Below are 15,573 nucleotides of genomic sequence, written 5' to 3'. Positions count from 1 at the left end.
TCCTAGGTCAGAGAGAATGGATATTTAAGGTTCTTACCTTGTTACTGCATAAAACTTTTAGAAAGATTGTGATAGTTTATATTTTTCAGAATGAAATATTCATAATTTTTACATCACTGCTAATTTATAAGAGAAGATGGACGTATCTTTTAATATTTCTGTGCTCCTAGTGATGATGAAAAATTTTAATATTTATTAGCCATTTATGAAAAGTATGTGTGACTTTAGATGATTTTCCCCTTTATCTGGGATAAATTAAACATGAAAAGAAGGAATGACTTAGAAAAATGAAGTTTTGAAATATATGTCCTTTTGACATTACTTAGCTTATTTGAACTTGCTTCAGGCTCTTATACATTTTATCTTGAAATTGTGGTTATTGTATATCTTAATGTAGAATGTTTCTATTTAGGTTTGACTTTTTATAGTATTGTAAAAAGTAATATTTTTCACTTGATTTTGCTGCAGGTACAAACTCGTAGTGCTGATGAACCGATGACAACGTTTGTTGTCTGCAATGAATGTGGAAATCGATGGAAGGTATCTCTGACACTTTCTTATATTCGTATTTTACCCATTTATAATAGATTTATTCATGTCTTTTCATTCAGATACCTAGGTATCTAAATATATATATCTGCTCATGCTGTCTAATACTATGCAAGTCCATGACGAACCATTTGTAAAGGAATATACTATATTGTACTCTATTAGAAATTAAGAAATTAAGAGTGTTAACTTAATTTTCATATTGTTTTAGTGCAGGAGTAACAGGATTGAATCTTAACTGTGTAATTATCATATCATAGTCGTGTATATATTATACTCATTTAATTGCTTTGACTCTTGTACTTCCAGATAATCTGTACCTTGGGTATTACTTGTCTTCATTGATTTTGATTCTGGAAAGATTACTTTACCTTGTTGAAATCCATCCAGCAGGATAGTTTTAGTGTTTATTTTAGGAATTTCACAGAGGAGCACTGTCATGGTTTGGTAGGCTTTTCTCTGAGCCTTCATATTGCCTCTGTACTCTTGAATTAGCCCCACACAGGCAAGTGTATGTTATTTAAATGATCTCTTCTTGAGTGATTCTTGTGAGCAACAGAAATATAACTTAAACTTGGGAGAAGAATTACACGTTACTTCCGAAACCATTTTTGTTGTTAATAGAGATGGGGATCCTAGGTGTGTGTGGTTGGAGAGGTTCATGTGGTAGGAATATAGTCTTTGGAGCCAAACAGACTTTGAACTCTGCTTCTTATCATTAGTGAACTGTAATTTTCTCACATATTAAATGTAAATAATATCTACATCACAGGCTGTGTTGAAGAGTACAGGTAATATATTTTAAAAGTGCCTGATAATTGTTGCTATTCCAAAAATATGGATTGCATTTATTAGTTTTTGTGAAGCTTGTATGATTCTTTTTTTTAAAGCTATACTTAGCTTTAGCCCTTTACTTCTGTTGCTTATTTTGAATTATTCACATAAGTGAAAGCATTTTCTGAAAATCAAGTGAATTAAATGCTAGACAGTGGGGGAATATCCTCCACAAATATGGTATAGGACTTTGGCCCTAGACATTATTTCAGGGGTTGAGGCCAGTACCCATTTTATTATATACAAATTCAGTTCTGAGCTGAGAAGGTTACTGGTATTGAGAATGTCTTCATTATTTGAAACAATGTCTCCTATCCTGAGTTGTAGAAGTTTTTTGCATTGGTTGAAAAGAGGGACATTCATTTTTTAATTATTTGTTTTTGGTCTTGTTGAGCAAATCTGGCTTTTTCAGATTGCTCTTAGATTTATTTTGCAAAATGGATGATACGATGATGATGATGATGATGATTACTGTTACTGTTGGGCATATTGCAGTTTGTTTTGAATACAGGCAGTTTGGAGCATAGTTTTGACGTAGTATCTCTTGGATTTAAGAAAGTTCAATTTAATGTAGAAAGCTGATGCCTAAGAGTGGCTTACTCTAGAAGTTCAAGTTTGGAATTCATTTTTTTTTAATTCATTTTTTTAACCTAGAAGCATTAAAAAGAGGGGTGCATATTAAATATAATATTTCTTCAGTTTATATTCCTACTGATTCTAAATTGGAAAAGTCAAACACTTAGGTGTCTGTTCATGTCTAAGAAATATAGCATCTTTTAAAAAAAATGCCTCTTTCTTTAGCAGTATAAGATGTATACTGTATTAAATGGGGGCGGGGTACACCCCATTGTCTGTATTTAAAGGTCTCATGAAATATTTCTCTCTCTCTCTTTTTTTTGACAGTTCTGTTGAGTTGGAAGAAATGGCAAAATGTCTGGACCATTAAAAAATGGATTTTGTAATTAGCTTTAAAACTAGGCCAAAAAATAAAAAATAAAAAAAATAAATAAAATAAAACTAGGCCAAACATCTAGTTTTCCTGCAAATCAGATTTTTAAAGTAACATACATCCCTTGGGTTAGTCTTGGTTTTGACATAGCATTCCTTCCTATTAAATGCCTTCTGTAGCTTCAGATCAGTAGGGAGACCACATAATTATATCTGTTTCAGAACATTTTTTTTTTCATTTTTATAGTAAGTCAATGTTAAACTTTTGTCAATTAGACTTTTGGCAATTTATTTTTACCTTTTTTTTTTTCTTTTAAAAGGAAAATGTACCTTAACTTTTTTACAGTCCAAAACATATGCAGTAGTAATATTATTGTTCTCAGTTAATACATAAATGGAAATTACTATTTTTCCCCCATATTGGCACGTACCCACAAATTGTAAAGGAGGAGAAAAGGTAACTTAAGTTTATTAAGTGTGGTGTGTATTCAGATAATACTTGACCAGCTTATCTAAATTGTACATAATATTTGAACTAGCGTATGAGATTGATCTTAATTATTATGTTCACAAGTCTGGGATAATTAGATATTATTTTGCATTTGTAACTAACCATGATAATCATTTCTTGTAATTTCTTGTACATGTTTATGACTTGTTCTTAATAGATTTTACTTTTGGAAACATGACTTTGTTGAAATCAGTTTGGTTTTGTTGTTTATTTACCTGTTTGATTTTGTAGTGTATTTTAGTTTTGCAGAACACTGTTGTAGTTTACTAGATTTTTCATACATCCCAGCATAGGCAAAGAATGAAAACCTGTGACTTTTTTTCCCCCTCATGGGAAGTCATACCTGGGAAGAAAATGTTAGCATTTTAGTATAGTAGTTACTGCAAACAGTTCATGACTTGATTTTGATTTGGAAATCTTTACTGACCAAGGATTAAGTTTAAGGACTATATAAATCATTAGCGCTGTGGTCTTTCCATATGGAGGTTGATAGAAAATATTTTTTTGAGTCGAATTTGCTCTTTTTCTGTTACACAATGAATGAGGTTGTTCAACAAACTGAGTATATGGGCTATAACGCAATTGGGTTTACAGTACAAATCTTAAAATTAAATTTTCTTTTTTACATGTGTACCATTTGTTTTGTTAGGAATAAGAAGAAATGATTTTCACATAGGTTCCTTAGGGTACACTTGCTCTAGCACATCATAAAGGCCACTTTTACGAAGCCGCATTTTATCATGCTAAATCTATGTTCTGTCAGACTCCTGTAGGAAAACTTAAGTACATGCTTTGCACTCCTCTTTGCTACCTTTTCCCACTTTTTTTTTAATGCAAATCAATTCGATATAATACAGAAAGCAACATTAAGGTTCATGTTAGGACCCCTTATATGAACATTGGTCCACTGGTACCATCCTGTATCTACTTTGTCAGTTCACAGATTAACCTTTATCACTTGAAAAATAAAGTGCATTTTTGGAAGAATAAAAGTAAAATAGTCCCACTTTTAAATTAAGTGATCCATTTTTAAATTTGTAATTCAATAAAGTTTGTTATTAAACATGTATCACATTTTTTCATTTTATTTAGACGTTGATGCCTGTTCTACCTTTTGTTTCAAAACTTCTCTCCCAACTACTAAGGTATATTTTAAAGATTTTATTCATTTTATTTATTTGTTTGTTTGTTTGTTTGTTTATTTTTATTCATTTATTTTAGAGTGTGTGCACATGCGTGTGCAAGTGAGGGGAGGGAGACAAGGAGAATTAGAATCCCAAGCAGGCTCTATGCTGAGTGCAAAGGCTGAAGCAGGGCTTGATCCCATGACCCTGAGCTCATGACTTGAGCTGAAGTTAAGAGTTGGATGCTTAACTGGCTGAGCCACCCAAGTGTCCCTAACTACTAAGGTATTTTTTAAAGGATAATTTTAATTAGGTGGTGCCTGCCTAGTTTTAATAAAGACTAGTATTGAGTAGTAATACATAACATGTTTCTCTTCTCTTTTCCTGGACTCCTGGTGAGGGAGGCAGGAGTGGTTCTGAGTTGAGTATGCAAGCACATCCCGTGTGTGCACTTAACATAATATGAGAGATCACAAAGTCTTAATAGTGGAAAATACTAGCCAGTTGTAAAGGAGTGGGAAGTAAAACAAATATACATACATGATTATACTTAAATGAATATACAGAGGAATTAAGACATCTGTAGTGGGAATTAATGAAGCACCATCCTGGGAAAGCAGAAAATAACCACCTTGGTTTTCTAGCTCAGAAGTGATGAGCATTAGTTTATAAGTTTTGCTAAGCCATGACAAAAGTTCTGAAGTATTTTTTTTAAAGATTTATTTAAGAGAGAGCGAGAGTGAGAGAGTTGGGGGAGGGGCAGAGGGAGAGAATACTTAAGCAGACTCCCTACTGAGTGCAGAGCCTGATGTGGGGCTTGATCCTACGACCCATGAGACCATGACCTGAACTGAAACCAAGAGTTGGGCACTTACTGAGCGACCCTGAAATATTTATATACACCCAAACATTGAAATTTATATATACCTTACAAATGGAGAATAAGTTTAAAGTATTAACAAGATACCAAAAGAAATAACAGGCTATATACTTTGAGTTTTTATAGGTACACAGTGATTATTCTTAGAGGTCAAACTGTAATTCAGGGCTTTGAATTGAATTTACTTCTCAAAATAAAAACTCAGGTATAGAGTGTAGTAGTTTAAAGAGTTTTAATCAATACTCTTATCTCTCCAGCACCTTCTCACACACATATTTAGCTGTATAAAATTAGCCATTTAAGAAGAGTTGAATATCCCACTGGGAAATGTGATGTGAATAGTCACTGACATAAAATCCACCTATTTTTGTCAGTTTCAGAAATAAGAAAGTGTGAAGATGCTGTTTCACACTAAATAGAGTTACTGCTAAGTTCCTAGATCGTAATTGAAGAATTATGTTGCAGAAAGATTAAGTTAACTGAAGTCAGTTGAAAGTAATGAGACATGCATTGGAAGAATCTCATCACCTGGCTATACTAGATAACCAACAGCTATAACTTAGTAAAGATGGAGTCAGTAAGTTTTTATGAGAAACAGCAGTATCTTTAACACCTAGAAGCATACTTCTAGTCACATAGTAGATGCTCATGAAGTTCTGATTCCTCTCCTTGAGTACTATAAAAAGACAGCTAATTATTATTTTTTTCCCTTAATGGTCATGACTGCAAAGATAGCAACAACATCTCATGTGTGATCTGCCATATAGTCCAGTTAAAGTAGCCCAAATGTTTCCAAAGTTGGAGGACCAAGCTGCTTTGAAACAAGTTTTTTTTAGACCCTTAAATGTGGTTTATAGTATATATCCAAATTGTTTTTGTAATAATGCCATTTGAAAGAATAGTTGATATAAAATAAAAAAATAAAAACCGCAAGAGCACTGGAATGGAATGGCGTAGTTATACCTTTTGACTTTTTGGCAGTAGTCAAATATTTTGTCTGGTTCATTTAGGGGGTGCCTCACTTTCATTTGACCTTGGAGTTCTGTCATTCATAGTGTCCCACTCCACCGAGTGCCCCTTCCCTGGGATTACTCTCTGAAAGATGAGAGAAATACTGTCTTTACTGGAATAGATAAACCACCTGGAGCTGTGTCTGGGGCTTGCTGTACCATTTTGCCTACAAAATGCAGAGTCCCTCTGTGTATGATGAAGCCAAGGGCAGGTGAGCTGGAGAGAAGGTCTGGATAACACTGACTACCTGGATCTGATCTTGCTGAAGCTTAGAACAACCCTGTATTAACAACCCTCGATTTCCTGCTTATGAAAGCCAATCAATTTCCTTTGTGTTTAAGCTAGTTTGAGATAAATTTCTGTAGCAAGCAACTGAAAAACATTTTTTTTAAATCGTGAATTGGATGAATATTTGAATTAGGTAAATGTAAAATGATTCTAATTAAAAGTGCTGATATCAGAATATCCAAGCCTTTGAGAGCACTACTAAGATTTCTGGGTGATTGCAGAAGAAGCATAAGTGATCTGGAAGGGCAATTTAAAGTCACAGGTTTTTTATCAGACTGATTTATCTCAGGATTGTTTCACTGATCTCTCCATTCTTTCCCCTCTTAATGATTGCAGTCCTAATCCCGTTTTTTAAAAATTTATTTTAAAGATTTTCTTTATTTATTCATGAGAGAGACACACAGAGAGAGAGAGGCACAGACACAGGCAGAGGGAGAAGCAGGCTCCACGCAGGGAGCCCGATGTGGGACTCGATGTTGGGTCCCCAGGATCACAGCCTGGGCCGAAGGCAGGCACCAAACCACTGAGCCACCCGGGCCGCCCCAAAGATTTTATTTATTTATTCATGAGAGACACAGAGAGAGAGCAGAGACATAGGCAGAGAAAGAAGCAGGCTCCCTGTGGGGAGCCTGATGTGAGACTTGATGCGGGACTTGATCCCAGGACCCCGGGATCATGACCTGAGCCGAAGGCAGATGCTCAACCACTGAGCCATCCAGGTACCCCTAATACTGTTTTAAAATTCATCGAAACATGTCCATAAGACCAAATGCTAATTAATTCTCTCCCCATTAAAAGCTTTATGTATTTATTTATGTATTCTTTGGGAGGGGGTAGAGGGAGAGAGAGAATTACCTAAAGCAGGCTCCATGTCCAGTGTGGAGCCTGACACGGGGTTGACCTCACTACCCTGAGATCATGACCTGAGCCAAAATCAAGAGTCAGACACTTAATTGAGCCACCCAGATGCCCAACTCCCCATTAAAAACTTAAAAATTTGAAATCTAATGGACATATAATGTATTATTTTAGACGTGCAACATAATGATTCAGTATATGTATATTTTGCAAAATGCTTGTCACAATAGTTAACATCGCTCACCACACATAATTACAATATTTTTTCTTCTAGTGAGAACTTTTAGGATCTAGTCTTTTAGCAACTTTCAAAATATACAATACAGTTTGGTAACTAGTCACCATATTGTTAATTTTTAGAACTTTTATGCTTAAGTAGATAATTATTTTTTAATTCAGACTTCTCATTCTTAGGCTAATCAAATTTTAATTTCTAGTTTTCTTATAGCTAATATTTTTATTATTTATTTGCTTTTCCAGTATATTCCACTGGGACAGTTAATTCAAGTGGATAGTTTATAATGCCAAGGCCACAACTTCATTTTTTTTTTTTTTTAAGATTTTATTTATTTATTCATGATGGAGAGAGGCAGAGACACAGGCAGAGACATAGGCAGAGGGAGAAGCAGGCTCCATGCAGGGAGCCTGACGTGGGACTTGATCCCGGGTCTCCAGGATCACGCCCTGGGCTGAAGGCGGCGCTAAACCGCTGAGCCACCCAGGCTGCCCCAACTTCATCTTTCATGAGAGTTTAAGTTGGCATTACTTAGGAAAAGTCCTGTTTGGTGACTTTTGTACTTTAGATGACTCAAGTTTTTGCTTATGCATATGCCAGGAAAGAAAGCTTAGATGGTTTAATGCCAAACTCAGTAACTAATGGAGAAAAATAATCTAACTTAAGACAGTAGTAGTATTTTTATATATGAAGGCTGATTTTTAAATTTTTTTATGAAGACTAATTTTTAATAGATGTTTGTCATGTAATGACAAATAAGAAAAACTGGCTACCTGAAACTTCAGGAGTCATGAGGGCAAAGGGGATTGGTTAGGGTTACTTTTAACTACCACTTATGAAACTGGTTTTATTACCTTTGTCTTTTAGGTCAAAATCATGACCTAGAGAAAATGATTTCCCTGGCTCTGTAATTTTCTTTATGTCTGTGTGTTTGTGTGTACATGCTCATACTGGGCTTTATGAATAAAAGTCCTCTTTCCTAAGAAATCGGCATTGCCTGGTGGTTAAGAAGAGCACAGGCTTTTGATCTGCTCAGATTCAAATTCAAACAAAATCCAAACTTACTAGCTGTGAGACTTTAACAAGGAGCTTTAACCTCCATAAAGGTTACCTTAGAATTTTGAGTCAGAAAGGGCTAAACAGTAGTTTGTAAAGACCTTGAAACAGTACTCACCTCAATCAAAGGAGGAATTTTTTTAGAATGACTATTTAAAAAAAAAAAAAAACTTAAAAAAGAAATTAGTCTCTGTGCCCTTGGGGTTCAAACTCATGTCCTCAAGACCAAGAGGAATGTTCTATGGACTGAACCAGCCAGGCACCCCTAGAATGGCTTTTATTAACATAAATGGGCACACATACAAATCCTACAACGTGCTTTTCTCCTTTAGCAGTTGACCTTAGAACACTCCCTGCCAGAGTATGTATGGTATTCATTTTCACCATAGAGAGTCCATGAGCACATATAGCCTTTCCTTTCAAGACTATTCCCTGTGGGTAGTTTTTGTTTTGAGGTTTTGTTGTAGGATAGATTCTTAACAGTTGAACTGACCAGCTGCTGGATATGTACATTCAGGATGATAGATGTTGCCAGGTTGCTCATCAGAAAGGCAAACTAGTTTATCTACCCGTCAACAGTAAGGCCCTTTTCCTGACACCTTTTCTACTACTGGATATTCTCAAACCTTTTGGTTTGGGCAAATCTAGGGGGGAAAGAGCAACCACTATTCTCTCGTTTAATTTGAGTTCATATGATTATCTTCTTGTATTTATTATGCTCATCTTTTCTTGTTTATAACCAATTGATTTCTTCTGTTCCTTCTGTTTTTATTGTGTCTTTCCTTTTTGGTCTGTAGAGTTGTCTTAGTAGGTTATAATGCATTCTGCATAGATTTTTTTAGTTTTGTTTTATAGCATGATAGTTGTGTTTTAATTCTTTTTATGTTGTCTTTGTGGCACAGAATTTAAATGATATTTTTCATATCATCCAGTCTATTAGTATTTTATGTTGTCTGGCTTAGCTTTATGTTTTCCTTAGGAAGACCTTGTCCATCTGAAGCTACAAGAATATTGCCTACATTTTCTTCCAATATTCTTATAATGTTCTCTTTTTAAAAAGTTTTGAGATCTTTAAAAGGTTTGGAATTTATATTTGTTTATATATCCTTTTTTTTCCCCCCCAAATGGAGTGCCATTTATCCCAACAAAATAAACTCTTCAAAGTTTACATAAAAATTCTTGGGACACCTGGGTGCTCAGTGGTTTAACACCTGCCTTTGGCCCAGGGTGTGATCCTGGAGTCCCTGGATCAAGTCCCACATTGGGCTCCCTCCCTGCATGGAGCCTGCTTCTCCCTCTGCCTGTGTCTCTGCCTCTCTGTGTCTCTTATGGATAAATAAAATATTAAAAAAAAAATCTTAAAAACCTGGGACTTCTGGGTGGCTCTCTGTTTGAGCATCTGCCTTTGGCTCAGGTAGGATCCCAGGGTCCTGGGATCGAGTCTCAGCATCAGGCTCACCAGAGGGAGCCTGCTTCTCCCTCTGCCTGTGTCTCTGCCTCTTTCTGTGTCTCTCATGAATGAATGAATGAGTGAATGAATGAATGAATGAATGAATAAAGAATTCTTAAAATCCTTAGAATTGCATTGATTTGGGGCAGCTTCAGGATTCTTTCATACACATAGATGTCACCAGCGATTTACCCACCGAATTGGTTTATAGTAGTGCACTCTGTAGCCACATGGGCTGTGATGATCTCTTTCTGAGATGTGACACATCGTGAAATAAATTTGGAATGGAATTTTTGTTTTATAACTGGGAAGTTCAGCTTTCATGCTATAACTCTCCAGTTCAGTTCTACAAACATTTATGGAATACTGTTCTTAAATATATATATGAGGGACAAAGTGTATTTCCAATGCCTGTGGAGCTTATAGTCTAATGGGAAAGATAGGTCAACATAATTTGTAAATTCCGATGATAAATAATTGTACAGGAAAATACTGGGATACTAAGAATGGCACCCAGCGCAATGGAAATAGAAATCAAGAGGTCAGGTAAGGTTTTTTTGGAGGCTGTAGTGTGTTAGGTAAATCTTAAAGGAATGAAAGGAGTTAGCTGAGTGAAGGGTGACATTGTAGAGAGGGGTAGGGGTAGCAGGAAGTATGAACAGTATGAGCAGTGATGAGGTATGAAAATATACTTGTCTATAAGTATATATTCTAGAGTCTAAACCGTGTGTGGGGTTGGCTAGGGAGCCAGTAGCCCACCTATAGAGGCCCTTGCTTATACACCTGTTGTGCCCAAGATCGCGAATCCGAGAAACCGCCAAGGAGCTGACACCGATGCAATCACACGAGGGTTTATTTACAAGCTCGAGCCTGGGTCCAAGTATACCCGACACAGCGGAGCAGGGGGCTTGGACCCCGAGACTAAGAGGCTTAGCAACTTTATAGGGGCCAGTGGCCAATGGGATACGCAGAAAGTTGCACAGTCATGCTGGTCCGCTGAGCCGGATTTCTGATTAGGGTGTGTCCTGGTCTTTGATTAGGGCGGGGCAGTGCCCTAAGTAATAAGCAGGTCAGCACAAGGCGGGTGCAGCCCAAAATAGAGTCAGTCCTGCTCTGCTTGTCCAGGGGTAGAGGATTTTGTTCAATTTCCTGGGTCCCACACACCGTACTGAGAGTTTGGTATTTGTACTTCAGGCAGTTGGGGAATTAGGAAGATTCTAAGGAGCAGAGGGATGGTGATGAGATCTGTGTGTAAGAAAAGTCACCTCGTGACTTTTTGAAAGCCTGAGAGAGACTAGGTAGGAGGCTCTTGGTGATGATACTGGCAGGTGTGCGATAATGGGGATCAGAAAAAGGAAGGAGACACATGAGAAATATTTAGGAGTTAAGATCAGCAGGGCTTGGCGACTGTTTGCAAGGAGAAAGAAGGGGAAAGTTAGCAGGTAAATAAGAGCTTAGGTGACTGGCTGGGTGGCTGGGGACCTAGGCAGTGCTGGGGCTTGGAGGGAGGAGGGCAGTGGGATGAGAAGTCAGAATTTAGATGAATTTCAATATCCTCTGTGGTGGGATATGCAAGGGGAGATGTCCGGCTGGCAGCTGATTGGGAAGTGCTGGGGGCAGCCTACACCAGGTCCTGGTCTGGTAGCCCTACGTGTGTTGGCGGTAATTTAAGGGGTTATAAGAATGCAGGGGAAGCGGACAGATGAGTAAGGAAAGTACAAGTACGCCAGAGCCTCAACCCCGGAGGCCATATCTAGTGCACAAAGAATAATAGCAACTGACATACAGTGATTGCTTGGTATATTTTACATGGGTTAGTTTCTTTTTTAAGTATTATTTTTTACAGATTTCATTTCAGAGAGAGGGATAGAGGGCATAAGGGGTAGAGCGGGCAGAGGGAGAGGGAGAAGCAGCCCCTAGATCACGACCTGAGCCAAAGGCAGACCCTTCGCCGGCCCAGGCGCGCCTGAAGATCTATTTCTAAGCGATCTCTGCACCCAGTAGGCCCCCGGAGCGCACACCCCGGCGATCAAGAATCTCCTGCGCTGCCCAGTGCTGGCCCCGCGTGGGTGAGTTGCAGTCTGCACAGCAAGCCCAGCCCTTTGCTGACCGCCCGCCTCTCCCTTTGAGTCTACTCAATAAATCTCACTTGGGGGGAAAAAATCCGCACAGCAACTGGGGTGAGGCCCCAGTATCCCCGCTCTTGCAGATGAAGAGGCAGGGCCGGGCAAGACCGGGTACCCAGCGCGCGGTCGAGCTCCAGAGCCTGGGCCTCCCCCCTCCCCCCCGCTGGCTGGGGAGGGAGCCGGGGGCAGCGCAGGGGACGGGGAGGAGGGTCTGCGGGGAGCTGCGCCTGCGGGGAGCTGCGCAGAGGCTCCCGAGTGCGGCGGGAGAGGAGCAAAGGCACCAGCAAGTGCCCCCCGCTGAGAGGCGAAGGGCGACGGGCGGTTCTGGGGTGCAGGCTCGCGTTCACTGGGGGCCCGCGGGGACCGGGGAGCGGAGTTCCAGGTAAGAGCCTTTATGGACCATTAGGTGCCCGGTGCCCCGACCGTTCCTGTGCTGCCTTATCCCCACTTTCTTACCGGAACCGAGAAGGCAAATCCTCCCCAGTTTTCTTCGGGACTCTTTGTTGCAAGGATTTACCTCAGCTCTTCTCACTCTGTTAGCCCTTCTGGCAATCTTATCTGTGCTGAAAATCCCAAATACTCCAGCCTAAGATCTTGACACCCGGGGTCCCTCTGATGTCTTAACCACCTTCATCTTAGTCACTTGCTGCACTGCCTGTCCCCAACTAGACTCATTTGGGGGATGCTTCAGTTGCAAATACCTTCCCTACACCTCGGACCCAACACACACACACCCTCTGCCAGTAGCCCCTCAAGACTTGCTTGCTGCAGTATAATGTAGCGGCCACACACGCCTATTTGTCCTTACCTAAATGTAAACTAGAGGGCAGAATTTATGTCTCAATCACAGTCATGTCCTGTCTAGCGAAAAAAGTGAGGCTGTTGACTATGGCATCGAAAGCACATAAGGGGTTGATGGCTTGAAAAGGAGGAACCATCACATTAGTCCCTGGGACTGGACTGACAGAGGTGGGAACAAATGCCCATCCAGACACATTTGGAGCTTACACGGGAAGATGAAGCAGGTAGGGACCCTAGTAGGAGGTGGGAAGATGTTTGCCTGAGGATGAGAGCAAGGGGCTTAGTCTGGGGCTTGAATTGAGTAATGAAATCACCAGGCCAAGTGAGAATGGCCCAGAGGAAAGCTCGCCCCTGTAGGGGAAGCCTGCCACAGGCCCCTTGCACATGATTTCTAACCCACAACTCCAACCATTCCAGATTTTGGATGTTTTTCCCTTTCACTGCAGTGATGGGTTTCTTCAGGATGGCTGATGGATACTAACCACTAGTTATACCTGTTAGCTGTTAAAGTTACTCCATTTGTCTACCGTAAAAAGAGTGGGATCTAAAAACAGGGTCTGGGGAGCTAGATGCTACCTTGTATGTTTCCCTACTTACTCCATCTTATATTCCCAAATATTTAACATGTGAAAAAAATGGAGATAAAACTCTTGTGCTTTATTATGTCAGTGAAAATGCCATATTTCTTTGAATAATCAAAATGAAAATATGCTTATTTGAAGGTTCTGTTATGAACATTCATTCTTTAGGTTGGCAGATTCTGATAATAAAGGTAACTTTTCAACGAAAGAATTTTCTAAACACTACTTCTCTTGCCAAACAGGTGAAACCGATCCACTTAAGAGCACAGTACATGAACCATTATAGATACACATGCACCTATATGTATCTACATACACAGAGTCTAAGATAAAGTGGAATACCATTTTTATAAGTAGGGGGGACACGTCTTTATAAAATGGGAATTTGGGTCCTACGATGGCACCAATAAGCAAATATTCAAAATAGCTGGATGGAAGGAAGGAGTGGCTAAGAAACACTTGAATGCCTTTTCTTTGGGAGGAGAATCATCGGATACTACATTCATGGGAAACAAAAGCAGTCCTGTTGGCTCCAGTGGACGCAGATGCCCCAGGCAGTAGAGAGTCTTCTAGGGTATCCTTCCATTGACAACACGCTGCTGTTACTGTAAATGTAAATATCTTTTTCTAAGACAGTACTCCATTTTTACCCCCCAAAAGTATCACGAAAAGTGGCTGCAGTTTACGTTGTGAATATGTAGCTTTCTCTAAAAGGAAGCATCTGTTGTTAAAAAATAGCCCAAGTAATAGCCAAGTATACTCCTACCTCTAAGTTCCCTGTACTACACATAGTCCATCAGTTCTTTTATTGTTTTATTAATAAATATATTTGATAACATCTAGGCTTCAGCTGATTTCTCAGATAAGGACTGAAGCAAATCTTTATAGAGGGCAGAGTTCATGAATCGGGGATATGAGTCTCTGTGCATTAAAGTGTAGATCTGAAGTTGGGCGTCATCAAATATGTGTTGGGATGGCTCTACCATGTTCCTGTTGATGACTTCTCTTACTCTGGAATCCAAGCTGACCTGTCAGTAGAAACAAAGAAGAGTGGGATTAGATATTTTTCCCTTTGGAAATCCATCCCTAACCCCCGCTGGGGTTGTTAAGAGCACAGTACACGGCTTGTACTGTTTCTTAAAAATCCGGGATCCCTGGGTGGCGCAGCAGTTTGGCGCCTGCCTTTGGCCCAGGGCACTATCCTGGAGACCTGGGATCGAATCCCACGTCGGGCTCCCGGTGCATGGAGCCTGCTTCTCCCTCTGCCTGTGTCTCTGCCTCTCTCTCTGTGACTATCATAAATAAATTAAAAAAAAAACAAAACACATCTGAAGAAGAGGAAATTAAAAAAAAAATCCCAAAACAAACAAAGTCATCCAGAAATCTAAATCGCTGAAAGAGAAATTGAACACATAATGAACAGGGGTTTTCAAGCTTCAGCAGCATCAGAAGGAATGCCTGTTTAACAGATTGCTGGCCCCCACCTGCAGAATTTCTGACTCGGTAGGTCTGGGTTGGGGGTGCCTGAAATGTGTATTTCTCATGAATTTTAGGTGATACTGGCGGGGATCACATTGCTTTAGAAAACCACAACATTGTTTTCCTTCTTTCAAGTGACTGTACTGTGTCCTTTGAGAATAAAAGGGTAGCGTGCACACACTCACCCCTTGCTAATTTCCTAACATCAGGGCCGCAAATTTCTGGGAACGAGTGTCACGCTGGCTGGTGAATCGAAGCTAACTCGAGCACCGTGGAACGGTTAACAGCACAGGGCCTGTGTTTCAATCCCAGCTACATCACTACTTAGCTGTGCGGCCTTTGGCAAAGTAAATTTAGCCCCAACGAACTCCTTCCTAAAGGGGATAATGATGATGATAGTGGTGGGGATTTAATGAGAAATTATTTCAAGTATACAATGGAATATTAGCCATTAGAAATGACAAATACCCACCATTTGCTTCAACGTGGATGGAACTGGAGGGTATTATGCTGAGTGAAGTAAGTCAATCGGAGAAGGACAAACATTGTATGTTCTCATTCATTTGGGGAACATAAATAATAGTGAAAAGGAATAGAAGGGAAGGGAGAAGAAGTGTGTGGGAAATATCAGAAAGGGAGACAGAACATAAAGACTCCTAACTCTGGGAAACGAACTAGGGGTGGTGGAAGGGGAGGAGGGCGGGGGGTGGGGGTGACTGGGTGATGGGCACTGAGGGGGGCACTTGACGGGATGAGCACTGGGTGTTATTCTGTATGTTGGCAAATTGAACACCAATAAAAAATAAATTTATTATTAAAAAAAAGAGAATTCATTAAGTCCT

At 39.5% G+C, this 15,573-nt stretch overlaps 2 protein-coding genes across 9 annotated transcripts in view; one reads left to right on the top strand and one right to left on the bottom strand.

Moving 5' to 3' along the window:
* The window catches only part of TCEA1 (transcription elongation factor A1), a 38,385-nt gene extending 36,008 nt beyond the window's left edge, over window positions 1-2,377 (top strand). For all 3 annotated transcript variants that reach the window (XM_038579309.1, XM_038579308.1, XM_038579307.1), the window contains exons 9-10: window positions 469-540; window positions 2,287-2,377. In XM_038579309.1, coding sequence (XP_038435237.1) covers window positions 469-540; window positions 2,287-2,295 — 81 coding nt within the window. In that variant the 3' untranslated portion in view covers window positions 2,296-2,377. The remainder of the gene's footprint in view (window positions 1-468; window positions 541-2,286) is intronic.
* A 10,930-nt stretch (window positions 2,378-13,307) lies between these two features.
* The window catches only part of RGS20 (regulator of G protein signaling 20), an 84,061-nt gene continuing 81,795 nt past the window's right edge, over window positions 13,308-15,573 (bottom strand). For 4 of the 6 annotated variants that reach the window (XM_038579311.1, XM_038579312.1, XM_038579314.1 and 1 more), the window contains exon 5: window positions 14,052-14,280. In XM_038579311.1, coding sequence (XP_038435239.1) covers window positions 14,092-14,280 — 189 coding nt within the window. In that variant the 3' untranslated portion in view covers window positions 14,052-14,091. Of the gene's footprint in view, window positions 14,281-15,573 lie in introns of all 6 variants that reach the window. The other 2 variants (XM_038579315.1, XM_038579310.1) reach the window with 1 other exon arrangement.

The sequence above is a fragment of the Canis lupus genome, chromosome 29, assembly GCF_011100685.1.
Source record: "Canis lupus familiaris isolate Mischka breed German Shepherd chromosome 29, alternate assembly UU_Cfam_GSD_1.0, whole genome shotgun sequence".
In the NCBI taxonomy this organism is placed as follows: Eukaryota; Metazoa; Chordata; class Mammalia; order Carnivora; family Canidae; genus Canis; species Canis lupus.
This window is presented reverse-complemented; position numbering and strand designations above follow the sequence as displayed.